This window comes from Mixophyes fleayi, chromosome 3 (genome assembly GCF_038048845.1).
Source record: "Mixophyes fleayi isolate aMixFle1 chromosome 3, aMixFle1.hap1, whole genome shotgun sequence".
Taxonomy (NCBI): domain Eukaryota; kingdom Metazoa; phylum Chordata; class Amphibia; order Anura; family Limnodynastidae; genus Mixophyes; species Mixophyes fleayi.
This window is the reverse complement of record NC_134404.1, coordinates 263,783,838-263,806,661: the sequence shown is the minus strand read 5'-3', so window position 1 is coordinate 263,806,661 and position 22,824 is coordinate 263,783,838. Positions and strand designations below refer to the sequence as shown.

The 22,824-nt window shown below is 38.1% G+C and overlaps 1 protein-coding gene across 2 annotated transcripts in view; it reads right to left on the bottom strand.

Annotated features, from left to right (window-relative positions):
- Positions 1-22,824, bottom strand: part of SMYD3 (SET and MYND domain containing 3) — a 636,859-nt gene that overhangs the window by 75,203 nt on the left and 538,832 nt on the right. For both annotated transcript variants that reach the window (XM_075203549.1, XM_075203551.1), the window contains exon 10: positions 20,140-20,308. In XM_075203549.1, coding sequence (XP_075059650.1) covers positions 20,140-20,308 — 169 coding nt within the window. The remainder of the gene's footprint in view (positions 1-20,139; positions 20,309-22,824) is intronic.

Here is a 22,824-nt window from a genome sequence, read left to right as displayed (position 1 = left end):
TAAACTTGATCCTTAAACTGAAATTCATTTCTGCACTGCACCCCAAAACGAGGCACACCAGTGGACTTACTCCATATATCTCTAGGACCTGATTCACCATTTGTAACCAGGATATAGTGCTTATTGAGGTGTATTGGAGACCTAGATTGTGTCCCATGTATGAAGGGAATGCGTATGTATCCAGTGACGACATAATGTTGTGATTGGGATTTCCTAGCAAATCCAATGTGTCATATTGAAATGTGTATTTAATTATTCATGTGCCTGAAAACGAAACTGTTCCAGATCACACTTCTGGAACCAAAGGCTCCAGAATGGTGCAACAAATTGTTCCTGATGTGCATTCACTTTGTTGCTAGCGATTAGCATTGGCTAAATCTGAGTCTAATGAGAACCTCAGTTTTCACCAGGATCCCTCCATGGGAGTGATCGACTTTACTACTGGAAACCTACAGAGCACGACCCCAAAAACTAGCCTCACTATACACAAGGACAAGATAGGAATTGAAGTCAATATACAGGCTAAATTCGAGACAGGTAGAAATTGGTAAAACAGGACTCGGTCAGGGTGACAAGCATACCTGTAGGATCGATAACAAGCCAGGTCAGTGGAAGTAAGACAGACAGAATATTGCTCAAGCACAATACACACCCAAACCATCTTTCACTCAAGAAAATAGACTTGTTTAAATAGAGAAGCGATCATGCTCCCTCACACATCACAGGCGCACCTAAAAGCGAGCTTCTACGTAGTGTGACAAAAGGCATGGTTTGTCACAGGCTTCTAAAACAGGAGTTACACCTTTGTACAGTAGTGCACCTAAGTTAAAGAGATACAGGTGGAAGACATGTGTGCCAAATAATAGTAAAGAGTCTGATTTAACTTACAGATTTTGAAGTAGTTTAAAAGCATCTCTTTCCACAGCTAGCTGCCAGCTGACAGGGTGTGTCTGCAATCAAACAGAGCAACTGCAGTGACCCCAAGATGGGAGTGTCATCTGTCCATCAAGTCAGGGGTGTGGGAGGAGGATAAACTATTTAAAACTGTCATTTTCTTTTGTATAGCATGACCGATGCCAGACATTGGCCAGTATCTAGGAATCTAGTCTCTGTTACTTTAGCATTAGGGTCACAGTAAAAGTGTTATGAATTACTTTGTCATCCTGACAATAAAAAGCAAAGTAAAAGCAAGAAGGTGTTTGTGTGTGCATCACCTGAAGTGTGCCCTGTGTCACTGTAGTAAATGCCTAAAAAGTGGTAATATCAAAAGAAAAAAACAGGCACAGCACCTGAGACAGTGGGAATTCAAGGACAGGTTTGTTACACACAGTTCCAGTCTGGCAGGGAAACAAGAAAGCACATGCCCTCTGACCACACATAATTTAGATCTACTTCCTCTCATGCTAATGCCCGTCATTACAGGACATAGATTTATAGTGCTCAGTTATAAAGGGGTTAAGCTATACATTGTTCTCAGTGTATTAGAACTCGTACACACAGAGCTCTTTTATGTAACCATGGTATGGTCAGTCTGAGCTGCGTTTACTGCAGATACAGTTCATTGAACCCTATGAAAAAAATGGTGAAAGTACACATAAACGTTCAGAGTGAACGGTGGACGGAACATGGCCATAAGACATGCTGCATCTGTCCAGTGTTCATTCTGAATGCTCGTGTGTACTACAGGGACTTTCTTCAGAGGGTTCAGTGAACTCAAATAAAACTCATCACAGGGGCAGACAAAGCGGCCATATATATGAGCCATTGCGCTACCTGTTTTATGTTATGTCAAGTCATTTGTCTTTAATCTAAATTTTTATGTTTACATTAGTTTTCTATTACGAAAGAGGTGAAATACAATAACAGCTATATTAAAAGGTTTACTCGGATAAATGCTGCTGCTAGTTGCAGCTATAAAAACACAATTGTCATGATAGATTGTTACATTCCTGCCTTTTTTCTATCTCCAAAATAATAATACATTTATACCACTGGCTCCAGTTGTATTCTTTTGTTCTTTAAAATTAGCATTTTTGTTTACTAGATCTTTCTTTTAACCCACTTAATTGGGAAACTCTGCTACATAGTCTGGTGCTGTACTTCCAACACAGGCTAAGTTGGCATAAGCTATCATTTTTAGGTGGCAACTTTGTGTTCATTTTATTTACTTTTTTATTAACTTTTTTGCTACTTGATATTTTTGATATTTAACCAGCTGCTAGTAAAAATAATGAAAGCAAGAAGAGAGGTATTAAATGAAGGGCATGAGAATGTTGGTGCAGTGCTGTATTTCTAAACATAATGGGCCTGTTTCATTAAGGAAAGTGAAGCAGAAAAAAGGACTAACTTTGCACCTTGGCAAAACCATGTATTGAAGGGGGATGTAAATTTAAAATATGAGGACAGATTTATAGTTGGGGTAGGGCATGAACTAGATAAACTTTAGATTTCAGTGTCAAAATAAAACTATCAAATATTTGTGTGCTACATAAAAAAATAGTCAGTATTTAACTTATGTGCAAAATAATAAACTAATTTGCACCCCTTGCATTGTAACATGGTTTGCCCTGGCGAAAACTTACTCTTTTTTTTTTTAACCTTACTTTCCTTAATGACTCAGGTCCAATGAATCACTCCCTTCCCATGCTGCTTTTTGAGATAGATATAACTAATATGAGCCACTAATTGCAGCAAAAAAGATACCATGATAATGTTGTAATAACTTTAACAGATAATGCAAATCTCAGACCTCTAGTGACCTTAGAATGCAGAATGGCCAGCTAGTTGCAAACATACGGATTATTCACTCACAGGGGGTATTCAATTGACTGCGAGATATTTTTTTGTGCCACATTCAAATGTTGTTTTATCAATTAACTACACATCTACATTTATTTTGAATGTGTGATATAATAGTAAATAAACTAAGTTGTCAGAGAATGCAGGGATTTACTATTGTGTTTATATTCTCGGTTGTCCTTTTGGATGTGATTTGAACATTTCTGAAGTGATGGTGATGGGTACTGGTCATTATTTGTAGTGGGTCGCCTTTTGCTCCATGCAGGAGCAAGTTACACGTGAATACGCATTTACATGTATACCTAAACTACTGAATGAAAACATTAAAATGTACAAATGCAGCACTTGATTTAATGACAGCCCTAACTAAGACTCCAATGAAACATTGCAATTAATTAAGGTGTAATTCAAATGTGAAAGTAAGCAGGGCTTTGAAGTGACAATGCAGGGTGCACACCTTTCTATGCTCATGACACATAGGTGCAAAAAAGAGGAAATGTCCATCTAAAGCTGGGTACACACTACAGAAATTTCAACCAACCTTTTATGCCGAGCGATTTTACATGTGATCGATGTTCCGATTGCTCGGTCCATGGGCTGCATACACACTAGCCTTGTTTAGGACGATAAAGGGAAGAACGGATGTCCCTTTAGCGACTTTTTACAGCCATGTTGTCGTGAGCAATGACTGTAATTTCATACTCACTGTTGTGGATTGGTCGGAAGTTTATACACACTACACAACGGAAACGAGATTGGAACGAAAATATTAAACGGTACGACCAACCAAATGAGGCGACAATCGTCCATTTGGGCAGACTTTCGACCATCGTGTCACTGCACACACTGACCCGACTTTTGAACGACCGGTTGTATGTCGGCTGATTTAGCAGATTATTGGATGAAAACTGTGTAGTGTGTACCCAGCTTAAGTTTCTTAACTGTTGTAAATGACTCCTAACATATATATTTTTAATAAATATACCATAATCAGGTGTCCTGTGTTTACATACTTGCCATCACTCCAAATTAAAAAATTATGACCAACTTGGCTTCAACCCTAATCCACTTTGATCACACTTTGAACCTACTCACTGTGACCGCAATCCACCATGGGTATGACCCTGGTCTATAGCTCATGCCCTATTTTTTCTAGAATGTTACAACATAAAAACCAACTGGATTTGACATTTGAACTGTCATTCAAAAAACAAGATGGAAGATGGGTACGCACTTTATGTGACTCCCAGAAAATGATCAAATGTAAGTGGAACACAATGTCGGCATGGAAACATCCTATAAACGCGTGGTCCGTCTTCTTTCATGTCCCAGGGGCAAATGTATTAACTTCTAATTTTTTCATGTTGCCGTTTAAAGGCATTGTTTTGCCTTTAAAGCCATTGCCACTTTAATTTTTCACTGCAAACTTGCCCCCCAATATCTCTCTTTCTTAAATCTAAGGTTATCTGGAAGGTACCCTTTGTCTTTTGGGAAAAGACAAGTATGGCTTAGCTTAAGCTTTCTTATTTCACAACCCTGAGTTTTAGACTCAGGAGCCCCTGAGGCATCTACCCTACTGAACTGCTATGCTCCAGACTTGACTCCTTTGCCTAAGGTCTCAGAGATGTCGGCCTTTGCCAGTGTTCTCTGAGATCACTGCTTTGCCCTTGGGTCTCCAAGATGTCCTCAGTCTTGGAGACCTCAGGCCTTTTGCTCTAATGCTCTGGGTCTGAGGAGCCAGTTATCTTTTCGCTGCCCTTTTCAGACTCTCAATACTATGCATGATGGTGTTTGGAATTTGTCAGGAAAGGAGGGGGATACTGTCAGGGGGTCTGATTCATTAAGGAACATAAATACCGATATGTGGCGTATTTTACGTAAAATTGCACTGAGTATGCTCAGAAAAGGGCTTTATGCCGTGAACAATAGTACATTCAATTCACCTTCCAAAAAGAACACTTCCAAAAGCCTCCGATTTCATGGGCAGAATAGGGGACGGAAGAGGCATATGCACTTAGTCCATACATAGTAAGCGCATGCTAAGGTCGAGTGCAAGCACATCAGTCCAATTCAAGCTCTGGGCATCTCTGAAGTACATGCTCTTCAGCAGCATCACTTGCACCAGCTACAAGGTAGGTGTAAGTGCTGAACGATAGTGATGATGATCAGGTCTGCATGCTAAAACATGTTTGCAATCAAGAGCAACTGTAAAGAATTTTATGTACAGTAGACATTAATAGCTTCCTGAGAAACGTATTTCATGTAAAAAAAAAAAAAAAGACAAAAAGAGTTTTTTTAATTAATGATTGACTATGGGCCTGGTTCATTAAGGAAAGTTAAGCAAAAGTAAGCAAATAAGGCAAAACCATGTTGCATTGGAGGGGGAGGTAAACTTAAAATGTGATGGCAGACTTTAAATTTCAGTGTACATATAAGCTATCAAGTATTTATGTGCTGCATGATTAAACAGCCAGTATTTTCCTTATGTGCACAATAATAAACTAACTTGCACCCCTTGTATTGCAACACGGTTTGGTCCAGAAAACTTGATTAAGAAAACCTACTCAATTTTTTGCTTAACTTTCCTTAATGAATCAGGCCCTATATTATTAACAGGTGTTAATGTATTTAATAATATTTTTCTAATCTGTGTGTTCTGGTAATATATATACACGAGGTATGTCTATTAAATAACGAGATCGATTAAATAACTCACCTTTATTTATTGGTATTACAAATTGAATGTTTGTCCCTTTCATTATACTCCCCATTTTGCACTAATACATCGCTGTAGTGTTGTTTTCTACTGGTCGAAGGCATTGAGCAAATTAATTTCTGTCACTTGTTTCAACATATCTGCCGTTTTCTTCTTTACAGCATAACTGACTCAAAATGTGTCCCTTTAAGTACTGATCTAACTTTTGGGAAAAGATAAAAACTGCAGGGTGCTAAATTGGGCAAATATGAAGGATGTTCAAGTGTAGTAATGTGTTTGTTGGTCAAAAACTGCTTCACAGAAAGTGCTGTGTGAGCAGGCGCATTGTCCTGGTGAAGAAAGAAACCATTTTTCCACAGTTGTGGCCGTTTATTTCTGACTTTTTCTCTCAGCTTTTGCAAAACATCCTTATAATAATGCTGATTAACTGTTGTGCTTTCTGGAACCCATTCTTCCAAAATTACACCCTTGACATAGAAAAAAACCAATGAGCATTTTGCTTTGAATTTTGACTTGCTTTGACAAGCTTTTTTCATTCTTGGTGATGACAGTGTTTTCCAGTGCATTGACGGTCTTTTGGTTTCAGGATCGTACTGGAAGATCCAGGTCTCATCACAAGTGATTACTTTATGAAACAGGTTTGGATTTGTGTCAAGTTGTTGCAGAAAGTCAACACAACATTAATTGTGACGCTCTTTTTGCTCTGGTGTGAGAACCCTTGGGACCATCTGTGCACAAACTTTCGTCATGTTAAGATCCTCACGCAAAATTTTCCATACGGTGTTTATCAATGTTCACGGATTCAGCTATCATTTGAACACTGAGTTGGCGGTCTTCTCAAACAATCTGACTGATTTTTTCTACATTTTCTTCGGTTCTTGAAGTGCAAGGTCATCCAGGGCGTTCATCATCTTCGTCATTCTCATGTCCCTCACTAAATATTTTGTGCCACTGAAACACACGCGCACGAGACAGGCAGTCATTCCCATAAGACGTAGTAAGCATTTTAAAACATTCTGTTGGTGTTTTGTGCAATTTTACAAAAAATTTCAAATTGACACGTTGTTCAACTTTTAAAATTAGCAATTTTTCGGCACTCTACAGAAAACACAACCAAACTAAATGGCGACTCACAATCAACTGAACGTCATAGAGAATGTTGCAGCTTGTCATGAAGGTTCAGACAAGTTCAAGGTTAATACGTATGCAGTTATAACCGGTTCTGACTGCTTTGTTTACTTGGTGGAATCACAGTCTCGTTATTTAATAGACATACCTCGTATATATATATATATATATATATATATATATATATACACTGATTGAAGTACTCGGCGTTGTCGGGTTTAAATGAGTTAGATGTAACTGTCAACCTTTTAAAACGAATGAGCAGCTAAGATGTCATCTAAATCCATGCAATCCTTTCAATGACCCATCCAATGGACAAACTTGACATATGTGTGTCAATCTGTTGCCATTTTTGGCAGCTGGTAACAAGTCAAATTTTAGGGATATTCTTGATTACTGAAAGCTGTGGCAGTCTAGTGAACTGATCCACTAACAACGTTTTGCTAAAGCACAAATATTTAAATGTGACCTGATGTTGATCCTGAAGTATTGTGCAATCCTGTCCAATCTTTTGTGCTTTTCATTTTCACTCTACTATGGTATGGCTTAGTCACAAGTGAGCCTGACATTTTTCCTAATTAAAGGAAAGTTAAACTTCATTGTTGTCACTCAATAGTATATAGCAGACTTATTTTCTCCAGCTATATTAAATAAGGCTTTGGCACCAGCTTGTTACATAGGAATTATTCTTGGAAACCAGTACAATTTCTGCAGTTTTCCTACTTAGAATAGATGATAAATCATCAAGCAGCCAAAGAAAAGCAGCATTGCCTCTGGCTTCAGTTCATATTAAACTCACTTAAAAGCTCCCGTAAGTCATCAGCTTTGTGACTCAGGATGTTTAAATGAGATACAGTATCTGCTCATTTCTAGGGTAAGAAGGACGGATGGATTGCGATTTCCATACAGAACAATAAAGTTGCTTCAACAAAAGCTGCACAACATAAGGGGTGTCCACGCATATGCCAATAATGTCTATTAGCGTGAGTATATGTCAGTGTATATGTGTTAATGAATAGCATATATTTATTTTTTTTACAATTTGCTCCTGTAGTTCTATATATTTACCTACCTATGTAGATACAGTAGTAGTAGGATTTGATGATGACTTTAGTTTTAGTGTGTTTGATGCATGATACATATATATTTTTATTTGAATAGTTGTATATGTACATTCTTTCTTGTGTTTTTTTTTATCCCTATCAGTTATATAAAGTTCGTTATTGTTTTAGTTAACTGTATGTTAATTGATTCTAACTGCATAAACCGCATGGAGGCTCCGATGCTGTAGAGTGCTACGTCTGTTTAGGAGGAGGTTGTTACTTGCAATGGGTGGACGATATATTGTTTCATTTATCTTTTATAAGTAAAGGCTGTGATCGGAAGTTGTTTTCTGCTTTCTGCACTGTACCATTCCTGTAAGTACTGCTGTATAACACCAGTAAATCTGTGTTTATTATTAACAACACCAAAAAAAGAAAATCTAGAATTAGAGAATTTAAGACTGTATGCTCCAATGTGGTAGAGACTGATACCAATAATTAAATAATCTCTGCAATCAATGCGTGGTATGGTGGCTATATATATATATATATATATATATATATATATATATATATATATATATATATATATACATGTGTGCATATGTATCAAAGGGTATAATAGGAATTAATAAACTTTCCTGTTTTACAATATAGAAAATTACCTTGGAGTCTGTGATTGAGGCCTCATGATTTTATATAGTAATGGAACTCCTCTGTGACTCCTAATATCCTTATACATTACATATATTTTATACAGGTATATTATTTCCATTAGATTTTTTCAGTATGGGATAAACTGCACTGTCTGATCTTAATTGTCAAAGAGCTAATTAATTGTTTTTACAGTACCTGTCTAGATGTGGTCATATCCGAGAAACCCCATTCAACTTAAAAACATAATATGCCCTTTTTGCAATTTCATCGTTTGCTAATGCTTAAAGACCTTTTATTTTTGCATTCATCACTAAAATATGTTGTTACATTATAAAGTAATATGTGACGTCTATCGCAAAGGTTAATTACTTTTCTCAAATCCATTAAACATGTAGAAATTTTAACAACGGAGTATAATGACTAAATAACTATTATGAATCACTATATTAAAAGAATGAAATCATTTTTTTATGCACTACAATATATGTATAACTTCTTCCATCGAAGTTACATTGCTGGGCATGGTCCCCACAAGACAGGCTGATATATGTGACTGCAAAAAAACTGCCACAGTTTTCAGACCAGCAGGTCACATGTACCAGGTCACCCAACAGGTGCACAGGGAGAGTTCACTCACTGTCACAGTTTCCAGAGCAACCAGCAGGTGCACATGTATGTTGCAAACTGTCACATTCTCCAGAGGACAATGGCAATGCATTGTTGTAAATGACGGGCGAATGTTTAGCGAAATAACTCAAACCGATTACAACGCCATTATTTTTTCTGCAATTCTACAGACCAAGGCATTTAATATGGTATATGATGCCCTGCTCAGACAATGGCATCATAGAAATAAGTCATTCATAAAAGTCGTACTTATGCTATTAACATATAGTTAACAATAAAATAATAACCTGTGATCTCTTTTGTGCTTTGAAAAAAAATTCCTCCAAATTGTAAGAAAGGTAATGAAAATGTTATTTCTATACTACACTCATTGAAGAAAAACAAAAAATCCATCCTTCCACTTGATTTTTTTTTGTGGAACTCTGAAAAGTCTGAAAAGAAAATTTTTGATAAACTGTCCTGTCTTATCGCCTATTCTTGAATATTAGTGCAACTCTGGATAATCTTTGAAAGTCTTTCCCACATGCTTAGCCAATGATTTCTAAGGAGTTGCCCATTTTGGACAATGCCTTCTTAATCATTTCCACTCCCCCCTCATGCCCCAATGATGGCAAATAGGGAAAACCTCCTGTTGTCAGAATTGAAAAACTGACAGGATCTATTTTGAACTCAAGCAGGATTAGACCCCCAGTTGCTGATAAATCTCTACTTATAGCACCAAATACCAGGGACACAGGTTTAAAATGATAAAAATTCAGTCTCAGATTTGAATAGCAGGTAATTTCCAATACTCCTTTCATAATATGGAACAGAACTGCAACTAGGCCTGATGTACAATTGTATCACAATGCATAGATAATAGCAAAGAACATCAGTATTTGAATAGTTGATATTATAAACAATATAATAACAACTATAAACATATAGTTGATATGAAACTGGAAAACAACTCGGCTGTGCATTCAAAACAGTATCTACATTCCCGTCCAGCACACTAAATCTCTTAGCATTAAAATAAGAAACAATAGCTCTGATTTGGTCGTAAAGATTTCATTGTGTAAATGCAAATACATTTCTTCAATAAATAAAAAAAATACAAGAAAGGTTTGCCATTGTATCAAAAGTGTCTATTGTTATGCTATCAGTTACAAAAGTGCACGTCCAGTGAAATTTGCCTGGCTTCCAGCGCAGACTACTGTATTATACAGTATTAACAATATAATTTTTTAGTATTTAATTTTACACTGATATCTTAATCAAGTTTAAGGATGGTTATTGTTTACAGCCCTCAGCCCACTGTAAATATGCCTTATTCATCTTCTGCAGAGCAGGAGAGCAGATGACCTTAGATATTGGATCCACTCTTCCAAAAGTGTGGTAATCATAGGCTACACTTTATCACTCTTTTTTGTGAATTTTCTAGTTACTTTAAGTTGACACTGAAGAGATTATTGACAGAAATGTCCCGCTGGTTTGAATAAGCGATTTGGTTGATAGAACGGTGTGTGCAATCAATCTGCTTCAAGGCTTATTAAATAAGCCCCTAAATCATGCTGGGCTTGTGACATATACAGTCTTATTTCCCTTGACCTTGAAAGGATTTGCTGTTTTTCTCTGCGAGAACAGTGATCTTTACAACAAAACGTTTTCTATCATATAGTTACTGCAGTTTTCTTTACAAAACGTGTGAAGACAGATTCTTTACAATTGATTTTCCCTGGTCACATGAATAAATAAAACCTATTCTACTTTCAAACAGACATGAAATTAGGACACGTGCTATTGGCATAAGTATATAAACAGATGTTTGATATATGATTTCAAAGTTGTTAAAAGAATACGTAGATTCACCATTGGATTAATTCATATGAAATTTAAGCTAACTAACAAACTTTATGTAACTAAAGAACTTATACTAAATATTTCAAATACGCTATCTGGTATAAGTACATAGAAAGGTGGCATGTTTAAGCTGACAGAGAGTTCAAATTGGAAGGGTCAGGTAAAGAAAGCTAAGTACACATAAAATTAATCTGCGTGATTGGCTTACAGTCCCCTCGGTAATGTACATTTTCTGTAAAGCTTCAAACATGTGCCATAGCTGATGTCATTTGTAGTTTCAAGGGTAATAACCAACATGTTATGCTTAGCTATATAAGCTTTTTATCAATATCGACAGCTTTTTAGTCAGCAGTTGAAAACAGATTATATATGCTTAGTGTGATGGCTTCTTTATTTGTATTTAAATATGTTCACAATATTTTGCAGTATTGGAAGAAAGTAGTAGATTGGATGAGCTAAATGTTTTCCATAAGATGTACCATGTGTTTGTATTTGCGTATGTGGAGAGTTACAATATAAGACTACATGTCCTGCAGAGTGTCAGCTCTATGGAAATCTCTGTGATTACCATGTAAGGCACAGAAAATTTCTTAATTGGTTAGTTTACTAAACACTAAGGCCTGTATCACAGGGGTCATTTTCTTACAATTAAATCAAAGCTAAATGCATAATGATTACGCAAAATGTTTTTTAAGAAATTATGAGTTGATTACATATATAATTAAATGTGAATGCACAGCTTACTCACTGGTCTACTTTAGGACAGAAACTTAAATACAGCATAGCATCGAGGAACCATTAAAGACCCTGGGAACCATAGCAGATCTAGCCAATAGCGCATTTAAGGCAAGTATAGGTTTTAGCTTAACTCAACTCATTAAATTCCACCAATATTAATTTTTTATTTTTCCTCAAACACCATAGCACAAAACACCTTTGAGGGCGAAGGGAATCATTGATCAAGTCACTAATGCACTTTTGTACTCCATCTCCACAGTGCATAAAAAAGTATTAAAACTTAAAAAAAAAAATTTGAAATCTAACTAAAACAAAGTGCTAAAAAATATAACTAAACAATATATCCCTGTTATCCATCCAAACCTTTTCCCTGCCCACCAAGAATGTATGTTGGCCCAAATCCACATAAAATACTCCATCTGTCCAATTTGTGTCTGTACACGTTAGCCACACAGTATGGATTTTTGCACACGAGTACTTTTAAAACTAAAATTAATAATTTTGCTCTTGGACCCTATAACTACATTATTTTATATCTTAAATACGGTACAATTATTTTTCTGCATTGGCAGGACTGTAGGAAAGGAAAAGGCCAGAGGGCCGATGGCCACAGACTCTCCTAAAGCGGAGAAGGTGCTCTGTCAAAGAGAAATTTTGATTGTCGCTTAGCGTTTTCCCTTATCTCTGCACTGTACATTGCCAGAATGAGAGTTACAGCAGCCCACTAATGATTCTGATAATTATATCTAGCACCATAGGTTATAGGTTATGTCCAGGGCCGTCTCTCCCACTGGGCACAATGGGCAGGTGCCCAGGGCCCTGCAGCCCGGGGGGCCCGTCGAGGCAGCACTTTCTTTTTGTTTTTTATTTAAAGGGACGCTGATGGCTGAAAGAAAGTGAGATATATATATATATATATATATATATATATATATATAAAATCACTTTTTTTTTTACACACATACACATTATATATATATATATATATATATATAGGGGCCCCGGTGCACTGCTTTGCCCGGGGGCCCATAATGTTGTTAAGAGGGCCTTGGTTATGTCTGTAGCCTGGTGCTGGTTGCTGCTATAGCAATGCTAATTACTCATACTTGCCAACTTCTTGAAGTCGGCGTCTGGGAGCTGCTGGGGGAAAGGTAAGTGTGCGGGGGAGGGGCTCAGCAAATTGCGTCATTTTGGCCCCGCCCCACAATGTAAAGACTCAAACGCGTCATTTTACAGAGGGTGTCGGGGTCATTTTGAATCTAATTCTGCCCACTTCACAAGGAAGAGGGCAGATGTGGGAGGCTGCTATACTCTGCCGGGAGTCCTGGAGACCTACCCAGAATCCCGGAGTCTCCCGGACATTTCATGTAATTTTCTTAGGAGGAGGGGGGGTATGCTTTTTTTTTTTTTCTTTTAAACCGTGAAAAGCATGCCAAGCAAACAATGCTGACACAGGTATACTGAATCACATTGCTGTAGTTTTATTCAGGAAAGTCAGGATGGTAGATACAGCAACTGTTGTAGTTCCCAAAAAGAAACCAAAGTATTTACAATTTCATGTGACACTGCTGCTAGCCAACAGTCCCCTCACTAGTTACCTCCCACCTCCCTGTCTCCTCCTTTGCTTGATACCCTCTAATGATTACTCTCGTGCCTGCTGTTCCCCTCCCTTTAGTATGTAAGCTCCTATGAGCAGGGCCCTCTAACCTATCAAGCAAACAAATCCACAGGGGGATAGGCAAATTAATGGTTACCACTTTGCAGGTACTATGTAGCATATCCAAACCAGCATGTAGAACAAAATCGCTACAGCATAGAGAAGCTGCCTAGTGGTGTAGGTGATGTGGTTCCTATGTGCAATGTGAATGTATGATTTAAGTAAAAAGACAAAGGGGGAAGGGAGGAAAGGGCAAGGGAAACTGGGGCTGGCTCCAATGGCAGGTGAGCATATCATCATCATCATCACCATTTATTTATATAGCGCCACTGATTCCGCAGCGCTGTACAGAGAACTCATTCACATCAGTCCCTGCATATCATTGAGGAAATTCGTTAAGCAGCAGCAAGTAAGTTGTATGCAGATTTTCATGATCTAAAATATTAACATATGACCGTAGAAGCATAATGATCCTTGACTTTTTTAACTAAACAGCTATTACTAGTCAATCGCTTTCATAAGCTCATTATGTAAATGCCTCTTCCTTAAATAAGAGCACTATTATCTGATGCTAATCTGAGCACATTATATACATAATTAATAAAGACGGAAAAGGGTGAACTGCTCTTGTTGTACCTTTGTATTGTATTCTGAAAGCCTTTTCTAGTCCTTCACCATTATACACTGTGCACAATATTGGAAAAATGGGTTTATTCGTATTATGCTGACAATATTACCTTCATTTACTGGCGACCCAATTTTTTTTACTCTCCTATATACAGTCAGACCTGGTATAAAACAAGTAACATAGAAAAATAACATAGAAAATATAACTCTCTGTTTTCTATCCTGCAACCAAGATCTTATCCATTCAACCATCTTAGAATCCAATCACAAGCTTCCAAGTTTATTTAACAGTCTGCGATGTGGTACAGTGTCAAAAGCCTTACTAAAATCTCGATAAGCTACATCTACGCCTCCCTGATCTAGTACTTTAGTCACACAGTCAAAAAAGTCAATAAGATTTGTTTGACATGACTTTTCCCAGTAAATCCATGTTGTTTAGGATCATGTAAGTTACTGGTTTTGAGATATTCTACAACTCTTTCTTTTAAGAGTGTTTCCATCTATTTCCCTACTACTGATGTTAGGCTCACTGGTGTGTAGTTGCTTATCTCCTTGCTCCCACTTTTGTGCAGTGGGACTACATTTGCTCTCTCCAGTCCTCTGGAATTACTTCTGTAGCTAGTGACTGGTTGAATAATTCTGTTAATGGTGTTACCAGCACCCCTTTAAGCTCTTTTAGTATCCTTGGATGTAGCCCATCGGGCCCCATTGAGTTGTGCTCTTTCAGTTTTGAGAGTTCTGTCATTTGTCATTGTTATAAATATACTTGCAACTTAACTGTGGTCCCTTCCCTGCTCTCTCTGTAGTGACAGTATGTAAATCCATCACACTGAGCTGAATACAAACATGTTGCTGATGTTTTTTTTTACGATTCTATTGGTGGATTTGTAAACCGTTTAAATTATGAAAATCCTTTAAATTGTTCAGTTGATCTTCTGCTGAAAACTCAATTTCATGATATCTGTCCTTTAAGTACTAAAGCAATGTGAGATTATTATTACTGAGGTCAAACCAGGAGAGAAGGGAAGTATTCATGTTTGAATTTATATATTTACATAGCTACCTGCACTATGTAATCATCCATGTTTTTTTTTAAGAACAAAGGCTTTGTAGTTTTAGATTGGCACCCATAGTAAATGCTTTTGGTTGTGCTCTCTCAGACAGCAGACAATAATTTATACTGAGCGTTGAAAAGCAGACACTAATAATAATGAATAACTCTTTATAGCATTGTCTGCCTTTTTATTTTACTTTTAGTCATCACATATATAATTTTAAATTAAACCCTTTACTATTATTGATCTAGCGCTCTGCTATATGCTTCATGTTTGTATTACTAATGCTCAGCCAGCAAGAGCTGCTGTAACGACCTTGCATCGACTTTGCTTAATAGAAGACTAAAGTGTGAAATCCCTTATTATACTTTCCTTTACATATTTATGTTTCCTTTACTACATTTGAAATTTTGATAAGCTAATAAAATAATATCAAAACGTGGGACAGTTTACTCATGTAAAAAGAATAAAGCATAGCTGAATTCAGCACTATCCTGGGACAGTTTAATGACATTACAGAAAGATCATTGCTCTGATCCCCACTTCAATGCTGTTTTAAATGGCTGTAGACATACCGTGCCTCATTCATCAAGAAACACAAAAGGAACAGAAAGGAATTTTTTTAACAAACACACAAACACTGGGTCGCCCGAATTCATCAAGGAATGGATGTAGAGATATATCTGTTGATGAATATGGGTCTAGGTCCGTTCTGCTCTAACAGTCAAGACACTGCAGGATACGTTCAATACAAATATGAACAATGAAGTAACAAAAGAACGCACAGAGAAAAAAAACCTATTCAATTAATGTCATATGCTAATAATATAGTCATTAATGACAAAAAAATTTTTTTTTAATACTCCTCCCCCCATAAAATACATTTATTAGGATGTTATTAATGTCTACTGTACATAAAATACATTTTTACAGTTGCTATGGATTGCAAACACATGTTCTAGCATACATACACAGCCATCATCACTAGTAATCAGCACTTACACCTGACCTGTAGCTGGTGCAAGTGATATGACAGAAAACCACGTACCTTTGAGATGCCAAAAGCTTTAATCAGCCGCTGCTGCATGCGCTTCAGCTTGGCATGCCCTTACTGTACATTGACTACGTGCATATGTCCCTTCTTCTCCCTTTTCTGGCCATAAAGTCGTAGGCTGCAGTAAGGGTCTTTAGTGCTCAATGTTCAGTTGGACATTGCTGCGTTCTATGGCATATGCTTGGTTCTGGGAATGCGCAGTGAGATTTTACGCAAAATAGGGCACATATCGACATTTATTCTCCTTAATGAATCAGGCTCAATACATTGTGTTTGGCCATATGAACTTTATATTGGCCAGTGGAAGAGACATATTGTTTTCTGGCATCTTAATCATGTCGCATATTAGAGCCCCAAAGTGAGGCTTGCTTTATTTCTTAGGGCAACTTGTTTCAAAACCTATACAAAATCTCTAAAATGCATTTCATTATCTAAAGACTTCTATGAAGTAAAATATTGTATAATATGTAAAAATGGAAGGGAGTCTGGGTTACCAATAATTATGGTTATAAAGATGGGAAATGGATATCTCAGTATCTATGAAAGAGGGATAATTATTAGGACCTCTTATGGCCACAGCATTTTTACTTGCTGATGTTTCATTAGCACAAGCCACTTAATTAGTGAAGGACAACAGTGAAAGAACATAAATATAGATTTTGGTAACAATGCATCAATTTAAAGTGTTCATCAGAAAGACACAGCTGTAAGTCAAAAGCTACATTCAGAGGCGTATACAATTAAGAAATGTTTCCTAATATAAATATAAATTACAAGGAACGTGTAAGTATTGAGTAAGGTGATTTGCTTTATGCACATCTAATATTTTATACTGTATGTCATAACAATTCATTCATAGCTTAATCACATGTTTGCTTTCTTTAGAAGGCATCTGACAAATCAAAATATTTTGCTAAAAGGCTTATAGTAGTATAATTGCACTAAATTGTCCCTTTTTGAAAACACAACAGCTGGGAGCAATAAATGACAAGTTATAATCCAATGTTAAAAGAAAAATAGATCAATGCATTGAGCATTGTCTAACTACAGATACTGGTATGTAATAAAAAAATGTGGTTAAGCCAAAAGTTAATGTAAGTTAGTTAGTTTATCCATTTTTTTACAGACATGTGATTTGTGATTTCTACATTCAATATTTGCTACTAACACACCAAAACGTGGGCCTCAATGCCAGTTATAGTGGGCCAACATGAACCTCTAATTTTCTCTGATTGCTACTTTTGTAGGAACAATTAGAAAACTATTTATCATTTTAATATTTTTTTTGTCATTAGAATTAACACCAATATACTGTATTTATGCAAATATTAGTAAATAAATTGCAAAGAATAACGTTAAATCAATAATAGATTATGGGTCACGAAGATGTTTTACTGACATAAACTTGGTCCTGGCTAATAACAAAAACATTGGAAAATAATTTAAAATACATACACATAACCAGAGACCAGATAGACAGAGCATGGGTTTTACTTGACATACAGCTGCATCATGTTGCTGAAAATCAGTTACCTGGCTACTTTGGTTGCTAAATTGAAGAGTATGGTAGTAGGTTTCAATCCCACAAGCTGTGTGTAAGTCTCAGGATGACCACAACATTCTGCTGCTCAACTTTTAAGGTGTGTTTTAATATCAGAGCACCTTAATATTATTATTGATGTACTTGGATTTGCATAAGGCAGTTGAGTGTCATCTAACCCAGCTGCATTTATGGCCAGTGGACACACGCTCCCCCTCCTTTATTTAGGTAGCCACATGGAGGCAATAGGAACTTCCTGCAGCATAGGGCTTGTCATTTTTGTTGAGTGTGCAGTACTATTGCTGTTTTCAGAAGACTACTGGAAAGAGTGGTAACAGTTTTAGGATTGTCTTTTGAAAACATGGCATCTGGATGAGAGGTAAGATGTGACTCTCAGAAATTCTCCCCACTTTTTAAATATGTGCATACTATCTCCAAAACTTACATGGATTACAAAAGGTTCAGCCTAGTGTTACTAGGATAAATTGTTTAAGCAGAGAAGGGACATTGCATTAGTACATGTCATGGTTTGTTAGTAAATGGATATATGGTCATTATCAATGTTGTTTAAGTGTTCACCCCCTTTTTAAGCACCAGTTGGTGGTGCGCAAGGTACTGGGCAGTCGGCCCAGGGGCATGGGTATCTGTAGGGCTTTTAACAAGGATCAGTGTAAGTGGTGCTCCCATTCATTCAACAGAGAAACAGGGTGGTAGTGGGAAGAAGGCTTTCAAGTTTACAAGGTTAAGGGCCCTGACTCCACTAAGAGCGCAAAAGAAGGAATGAATACATCCAGGTCAGAAACAATCCCTGAAGGTGAGATTCTTAAGGAACAGCTGGGTGTGTTTAGAATGATCCATCACCTTTCCTATCTGGAGGGGCATCCAGTTAATGATGTTGTAGATCCAGGGTTATGTAGCATAGTGTAAATTTCTTTTGACAATGATGAGGCATTGTAGAAGAGGGTGCTCTTGAGTCACCCTTTCAACTGCTCCTTATACACCCATGTTTTTGACTACTGAGATAAAAGTTTGAGGGGCAATATATCGTACACTAGTGCCTCCCAATGGGCTGTGAATTCTCCTGTCAGCTATTAGAAGCATTAATTTCATTCTTGGAGTGGGGCAGGAGGATAGAGTCTGGTAATTGAGGAGTTTGATATTATCTGGATGACTTCCTTTTTGCTTGTCTGGAATAATCCCTGGTGTGTAGACACACCCTGGCTTGCTTTCAGGTCTTGGTTTGCAAGTTTGATTGTCTCGCTGGCACCAGATAAGCAAGGTGGCCCTACAGTAGTGTTAACATTTTTAAGCATAGAAATTGACCCCACAGTTCAAATATTCTGCTACCCTAAGCAGATGCTAAGGGAGTTGAGGAGTTTAAATATTTCCTTTCTCGCAGTTAAGAAGGCTTCTCTATGGCAGTTTCATACCCACTTTCTGCATTTTTCATTCGCTGTGCAAGTTATGCCCATGCGGTGGATCTTTTGTAGGCACCTCAGTGAAGCCTCTCAAGGTGTATCCAAACTGTACCATTTTCTGAAGCTCACTGGGAAAGTTAATGAAACAAAGCAAGACTGGGAAGAGTAGGCATTGTACTTCGGCAAGCACCTCAGCACTGTCACAGAGGTGGCTCAGCTGGGCTTAGCATAGCTATTCGCAAATTGGGTAGATGGGAAAAAAATATGTATAAGCTTTATTTAAGGCCATAGGTCCATTCTTCTTGGTTCAGTTTCCATTATATTGTTAATTTTAGAAAGGAAGCCAGCCATTGCGTGGCTATGCAGGGATTCGTATGTGCACTGGGCTGGGAAAGAGAGCAGGTCATCCACATGGACAGAAAATGTGTATTTAGAATCAGGACATAATGAGAAGTTCAGAGTGAGAGACATAGCCTGCGATCAAGTTTTTGAGATTGCTAAAGTCTGTAGGTGTGCCCAGTGCTTGGTCATGCTGCCATTTTACTTTTAGGCAAATGACATAGGTTATGTTGGATATGTTGGGCCATTAATATATGTAGAAGCCTGGTATGGTATAGTAAGATGTTAGATAACTGCCTGGTAATCTGTTCGGAAATGATACCCAGCTTGACATGGGGGCAGGGTGACAACCATAGGGCCCTCAACAGGAGGGTGATCAAAAAGGTAACTGATTATATTAGGTAAATTGTCTCTTTTGTGGTCAAACACTTCCCAGACTATATTGGCAGGATGGTGTGCACCTTTCAGATGTAGGTATTGACATTTTAAACCTCAATATTTAATGACAATGGAGAAGGCCCTGTGTTTGTTAGGGAGCAGAGGCCAAGAAGGGGCCTGATGGTTGTTCCTGGAAGGTATGAGATCAGTAACTCACAATGAGGACTGTGCCCATTCATTTATTATTTTTTTTTGGGGGGGGGGCAGGGGTATCTCCAGGACCTGACCTAGTAAGGTAGTGCAACAAACACAGGTAAGTGATGTGCAGCTCCTGTAAGAAAATATTGCAGTAATATTGTGGTGTCGAAAGAACCTTCTTATGAAATAAAGTCATAAAGGGGTTCTTTTGCACAATTTATATTTTTCATCTATCATATAAATTCAGTTTAGAGGCTTTTCCATGACAATGAGACATGGGCTCTCACAGTCCAAACATTAAGCAAATGTTTATATTCACCTACCTGTAGGGCTCCAAAGTTCGTAAACCAAATTGCAAGGCCTCCTCCCACATTTCAAGATTGATGCAGGCATCCATGGCAAAATCAAGAATCTTCAGCTGGTATATATTCTTATCAGGCAGTTGACTGCTAAACGTTACTTTCTTACACAGATTCCAAGCTTCTTTTTCTTCTATTATTTGAATTAAAGAATTTAATGTATTAATGAATCAGTATATACATACACAAGAACACTCCTTCACCATTCTCTTCACTGTATCTTTTAATAGCGGATGTTGTGTTATAACATATACACACCTTCCACTGATCTTACAGTGAAACATACAAAGCTCTTGTGCACCTTAATAATGGCCACAGTCCTGGGGGTAAATGTATGAAGTATCGGTTTCTGCAAGTCACCGGAAATTGGTGACTTTCCAGGGGAAATTTAAAGCGGCAATGGCCTTTAAAGACAACTCTGCCCCCTGGAATCATGGAATGGGTTGAAAAATAAATGTATATTTGGCTAGCAGAACTGTCTGCCAAGGGTAGCCGAAGAGGTATCTAAGAAAGGAGGGCCTGAAAGAGACAGAATGAGGCAGCTACAACATCACAGACAGAAAGATGTAGGGTAAAAAACTGTAGAACTGTACTCTGTGGGAGAAATAAAGTAAACATTTAGGTTTTCTTGCTGACTGTGTTACTGAATGGGTTTCTCTACTGGTGACTGATGAAATTATAAATAAAGTGACAATATCTGCTCCACATAATGTAGAGCGCTTATACATTTAGCATTTACTAATTTTTTAACTAAATACAGACATGCATTCTCCATATGAAACAGCCTCATATGTCTTCAGTTGTGACAAGTTCCTAACACTTTTCTATTTCCTTTTGTGAATGCTGTAATGGGTCATATAAAAATGTAGCATATTATCATATGTTCTGTTGATGAGAAAGGACTCATAATGGCACAGGCATAACTGGATGTGGCTTTTAATTCAAAACACAACATGACAAGAACATACAAAATCCATCTCAGCGAGCCCTTAGCATATCTACATTTAGCTAATCTCTAGGGTGCAAGCAACCTATTGCTATCTCCTGCACATCTCTAATTTTGTAGTGGGTGGGACAAAACAGCTTATAACCAGGAGATGTGGGGAAGGGAATGGAGGCAGCATGCAGTCACACAGCTTGTAACCAGGAGATGTGGGGAAGGGAATGGAGGCAGCATGCAGTCACACAGCTTGTAACCAGGAGATGTGGGGAAGGGAATGGAGGCAGCATGAAGTCACAATCAGCTTGTAACCAGGAGATGTGGGGAAGGGAATGGAGGCAGCATGCAGTCACACAGCTTGTAACCAGGAGATGTGGGGAAGGGAATGGAGGCAGCATGCAGTCACACAGCTTGTAACCAGGAGATGTGGGGAAGGGAATGAAGGCAGCATGCAGTCACACAGCTTGTAACCAGGAGATGTGGGGAAGGGAATGGAGGCAGCATGCAGTCACACAGCTTGTAACCAGGAGATGTGGGGAAGGGAATGGAGGCAGCATGCAGTCACACAGCTTGTAACCAGGAGATGTGGGGAAGGGAATGGAGGCAGCATGCAGTCACACAGCTTGTAACCAGGAGATGTGGGGAAGGGAATGGAGACAGCATGAAGTCACAATCAGCTTGTAACCAGGAGATGTGGGAAAGGGAATGGAGGCATCATGAAGTCACAATCAGCTTGTAACCAGGAGATGTGGGGAAGGGAATGGAGACAGCATGAAGTCACACACAGCTTGTAGCCAGGAGATGTAAGGAAGGGAAAGGACGCAGCATGAAGTCACACACAGCTTGTAACCAGGAGATGTGGGGAAGGGAATGGAGGCAGCATGCAGTCACACAGCTTGTAACCAGGAGATGTGGGGAAGGAAATGGAGGCAGCATGCAGTCACACAGCTTGTAACCAGGAGATGTGGGGAAGGGAATGGAGGCAGCATGCAGTCACACACAGCTTGTAACCAGGAGATGTGGGGAAGGGAATGGAGGCAGCATGAAGTCACACACAGCTTGTAACCAGGAGATGTAGGGAAGGGAAAGGACGCAGCATGAAGTCACAAACAGCTTGTAACCAGGAGATGTGGGTAAGAAAATAGAGGCAGAATGAAGTCACAATCAGCTTGTAACCAGGAGATGTGGGGAAGGGAATGGAGGCAGCATGGAGTCACAATCAGCTTGTATCCAGGAGATGTGGGGAAGGGAATGGAGGCAGCATGCAGTCACACAGCTTGTAACCAGGAGATGTGGGGAAGGGAATGGAGGCAGCATGCAGTCACACAGCTTGTAACCAGGAGATGTAGGGAAGGGAATGGAGGCAGCATGCAGTCACACAACTTGTTGTAACCAGGAGATGTGGGAAGGAAATAGAGGCAGCATAAAGTCACAGAGTTAGATAGAGGGCAGCATTACCAAAAGTACACTGTAGTCATGTGAGATTCCTGTTACAATGATGCAGGAAGATTGAAAAGAAGTTGAAAACATTCAACTATGTATAAAATACTGTAAAAATATTAACTGTATAATATATAGACACTCATTTACACCTCCAGGCCAAATGTTGATAAAGTTTTCTGTGGGGCATAGAATATGTATTCTGTATATATGTTATACAATTCATATGTGGTTAGTGATGCATAAAAATAAAATATGAATTTTGATTT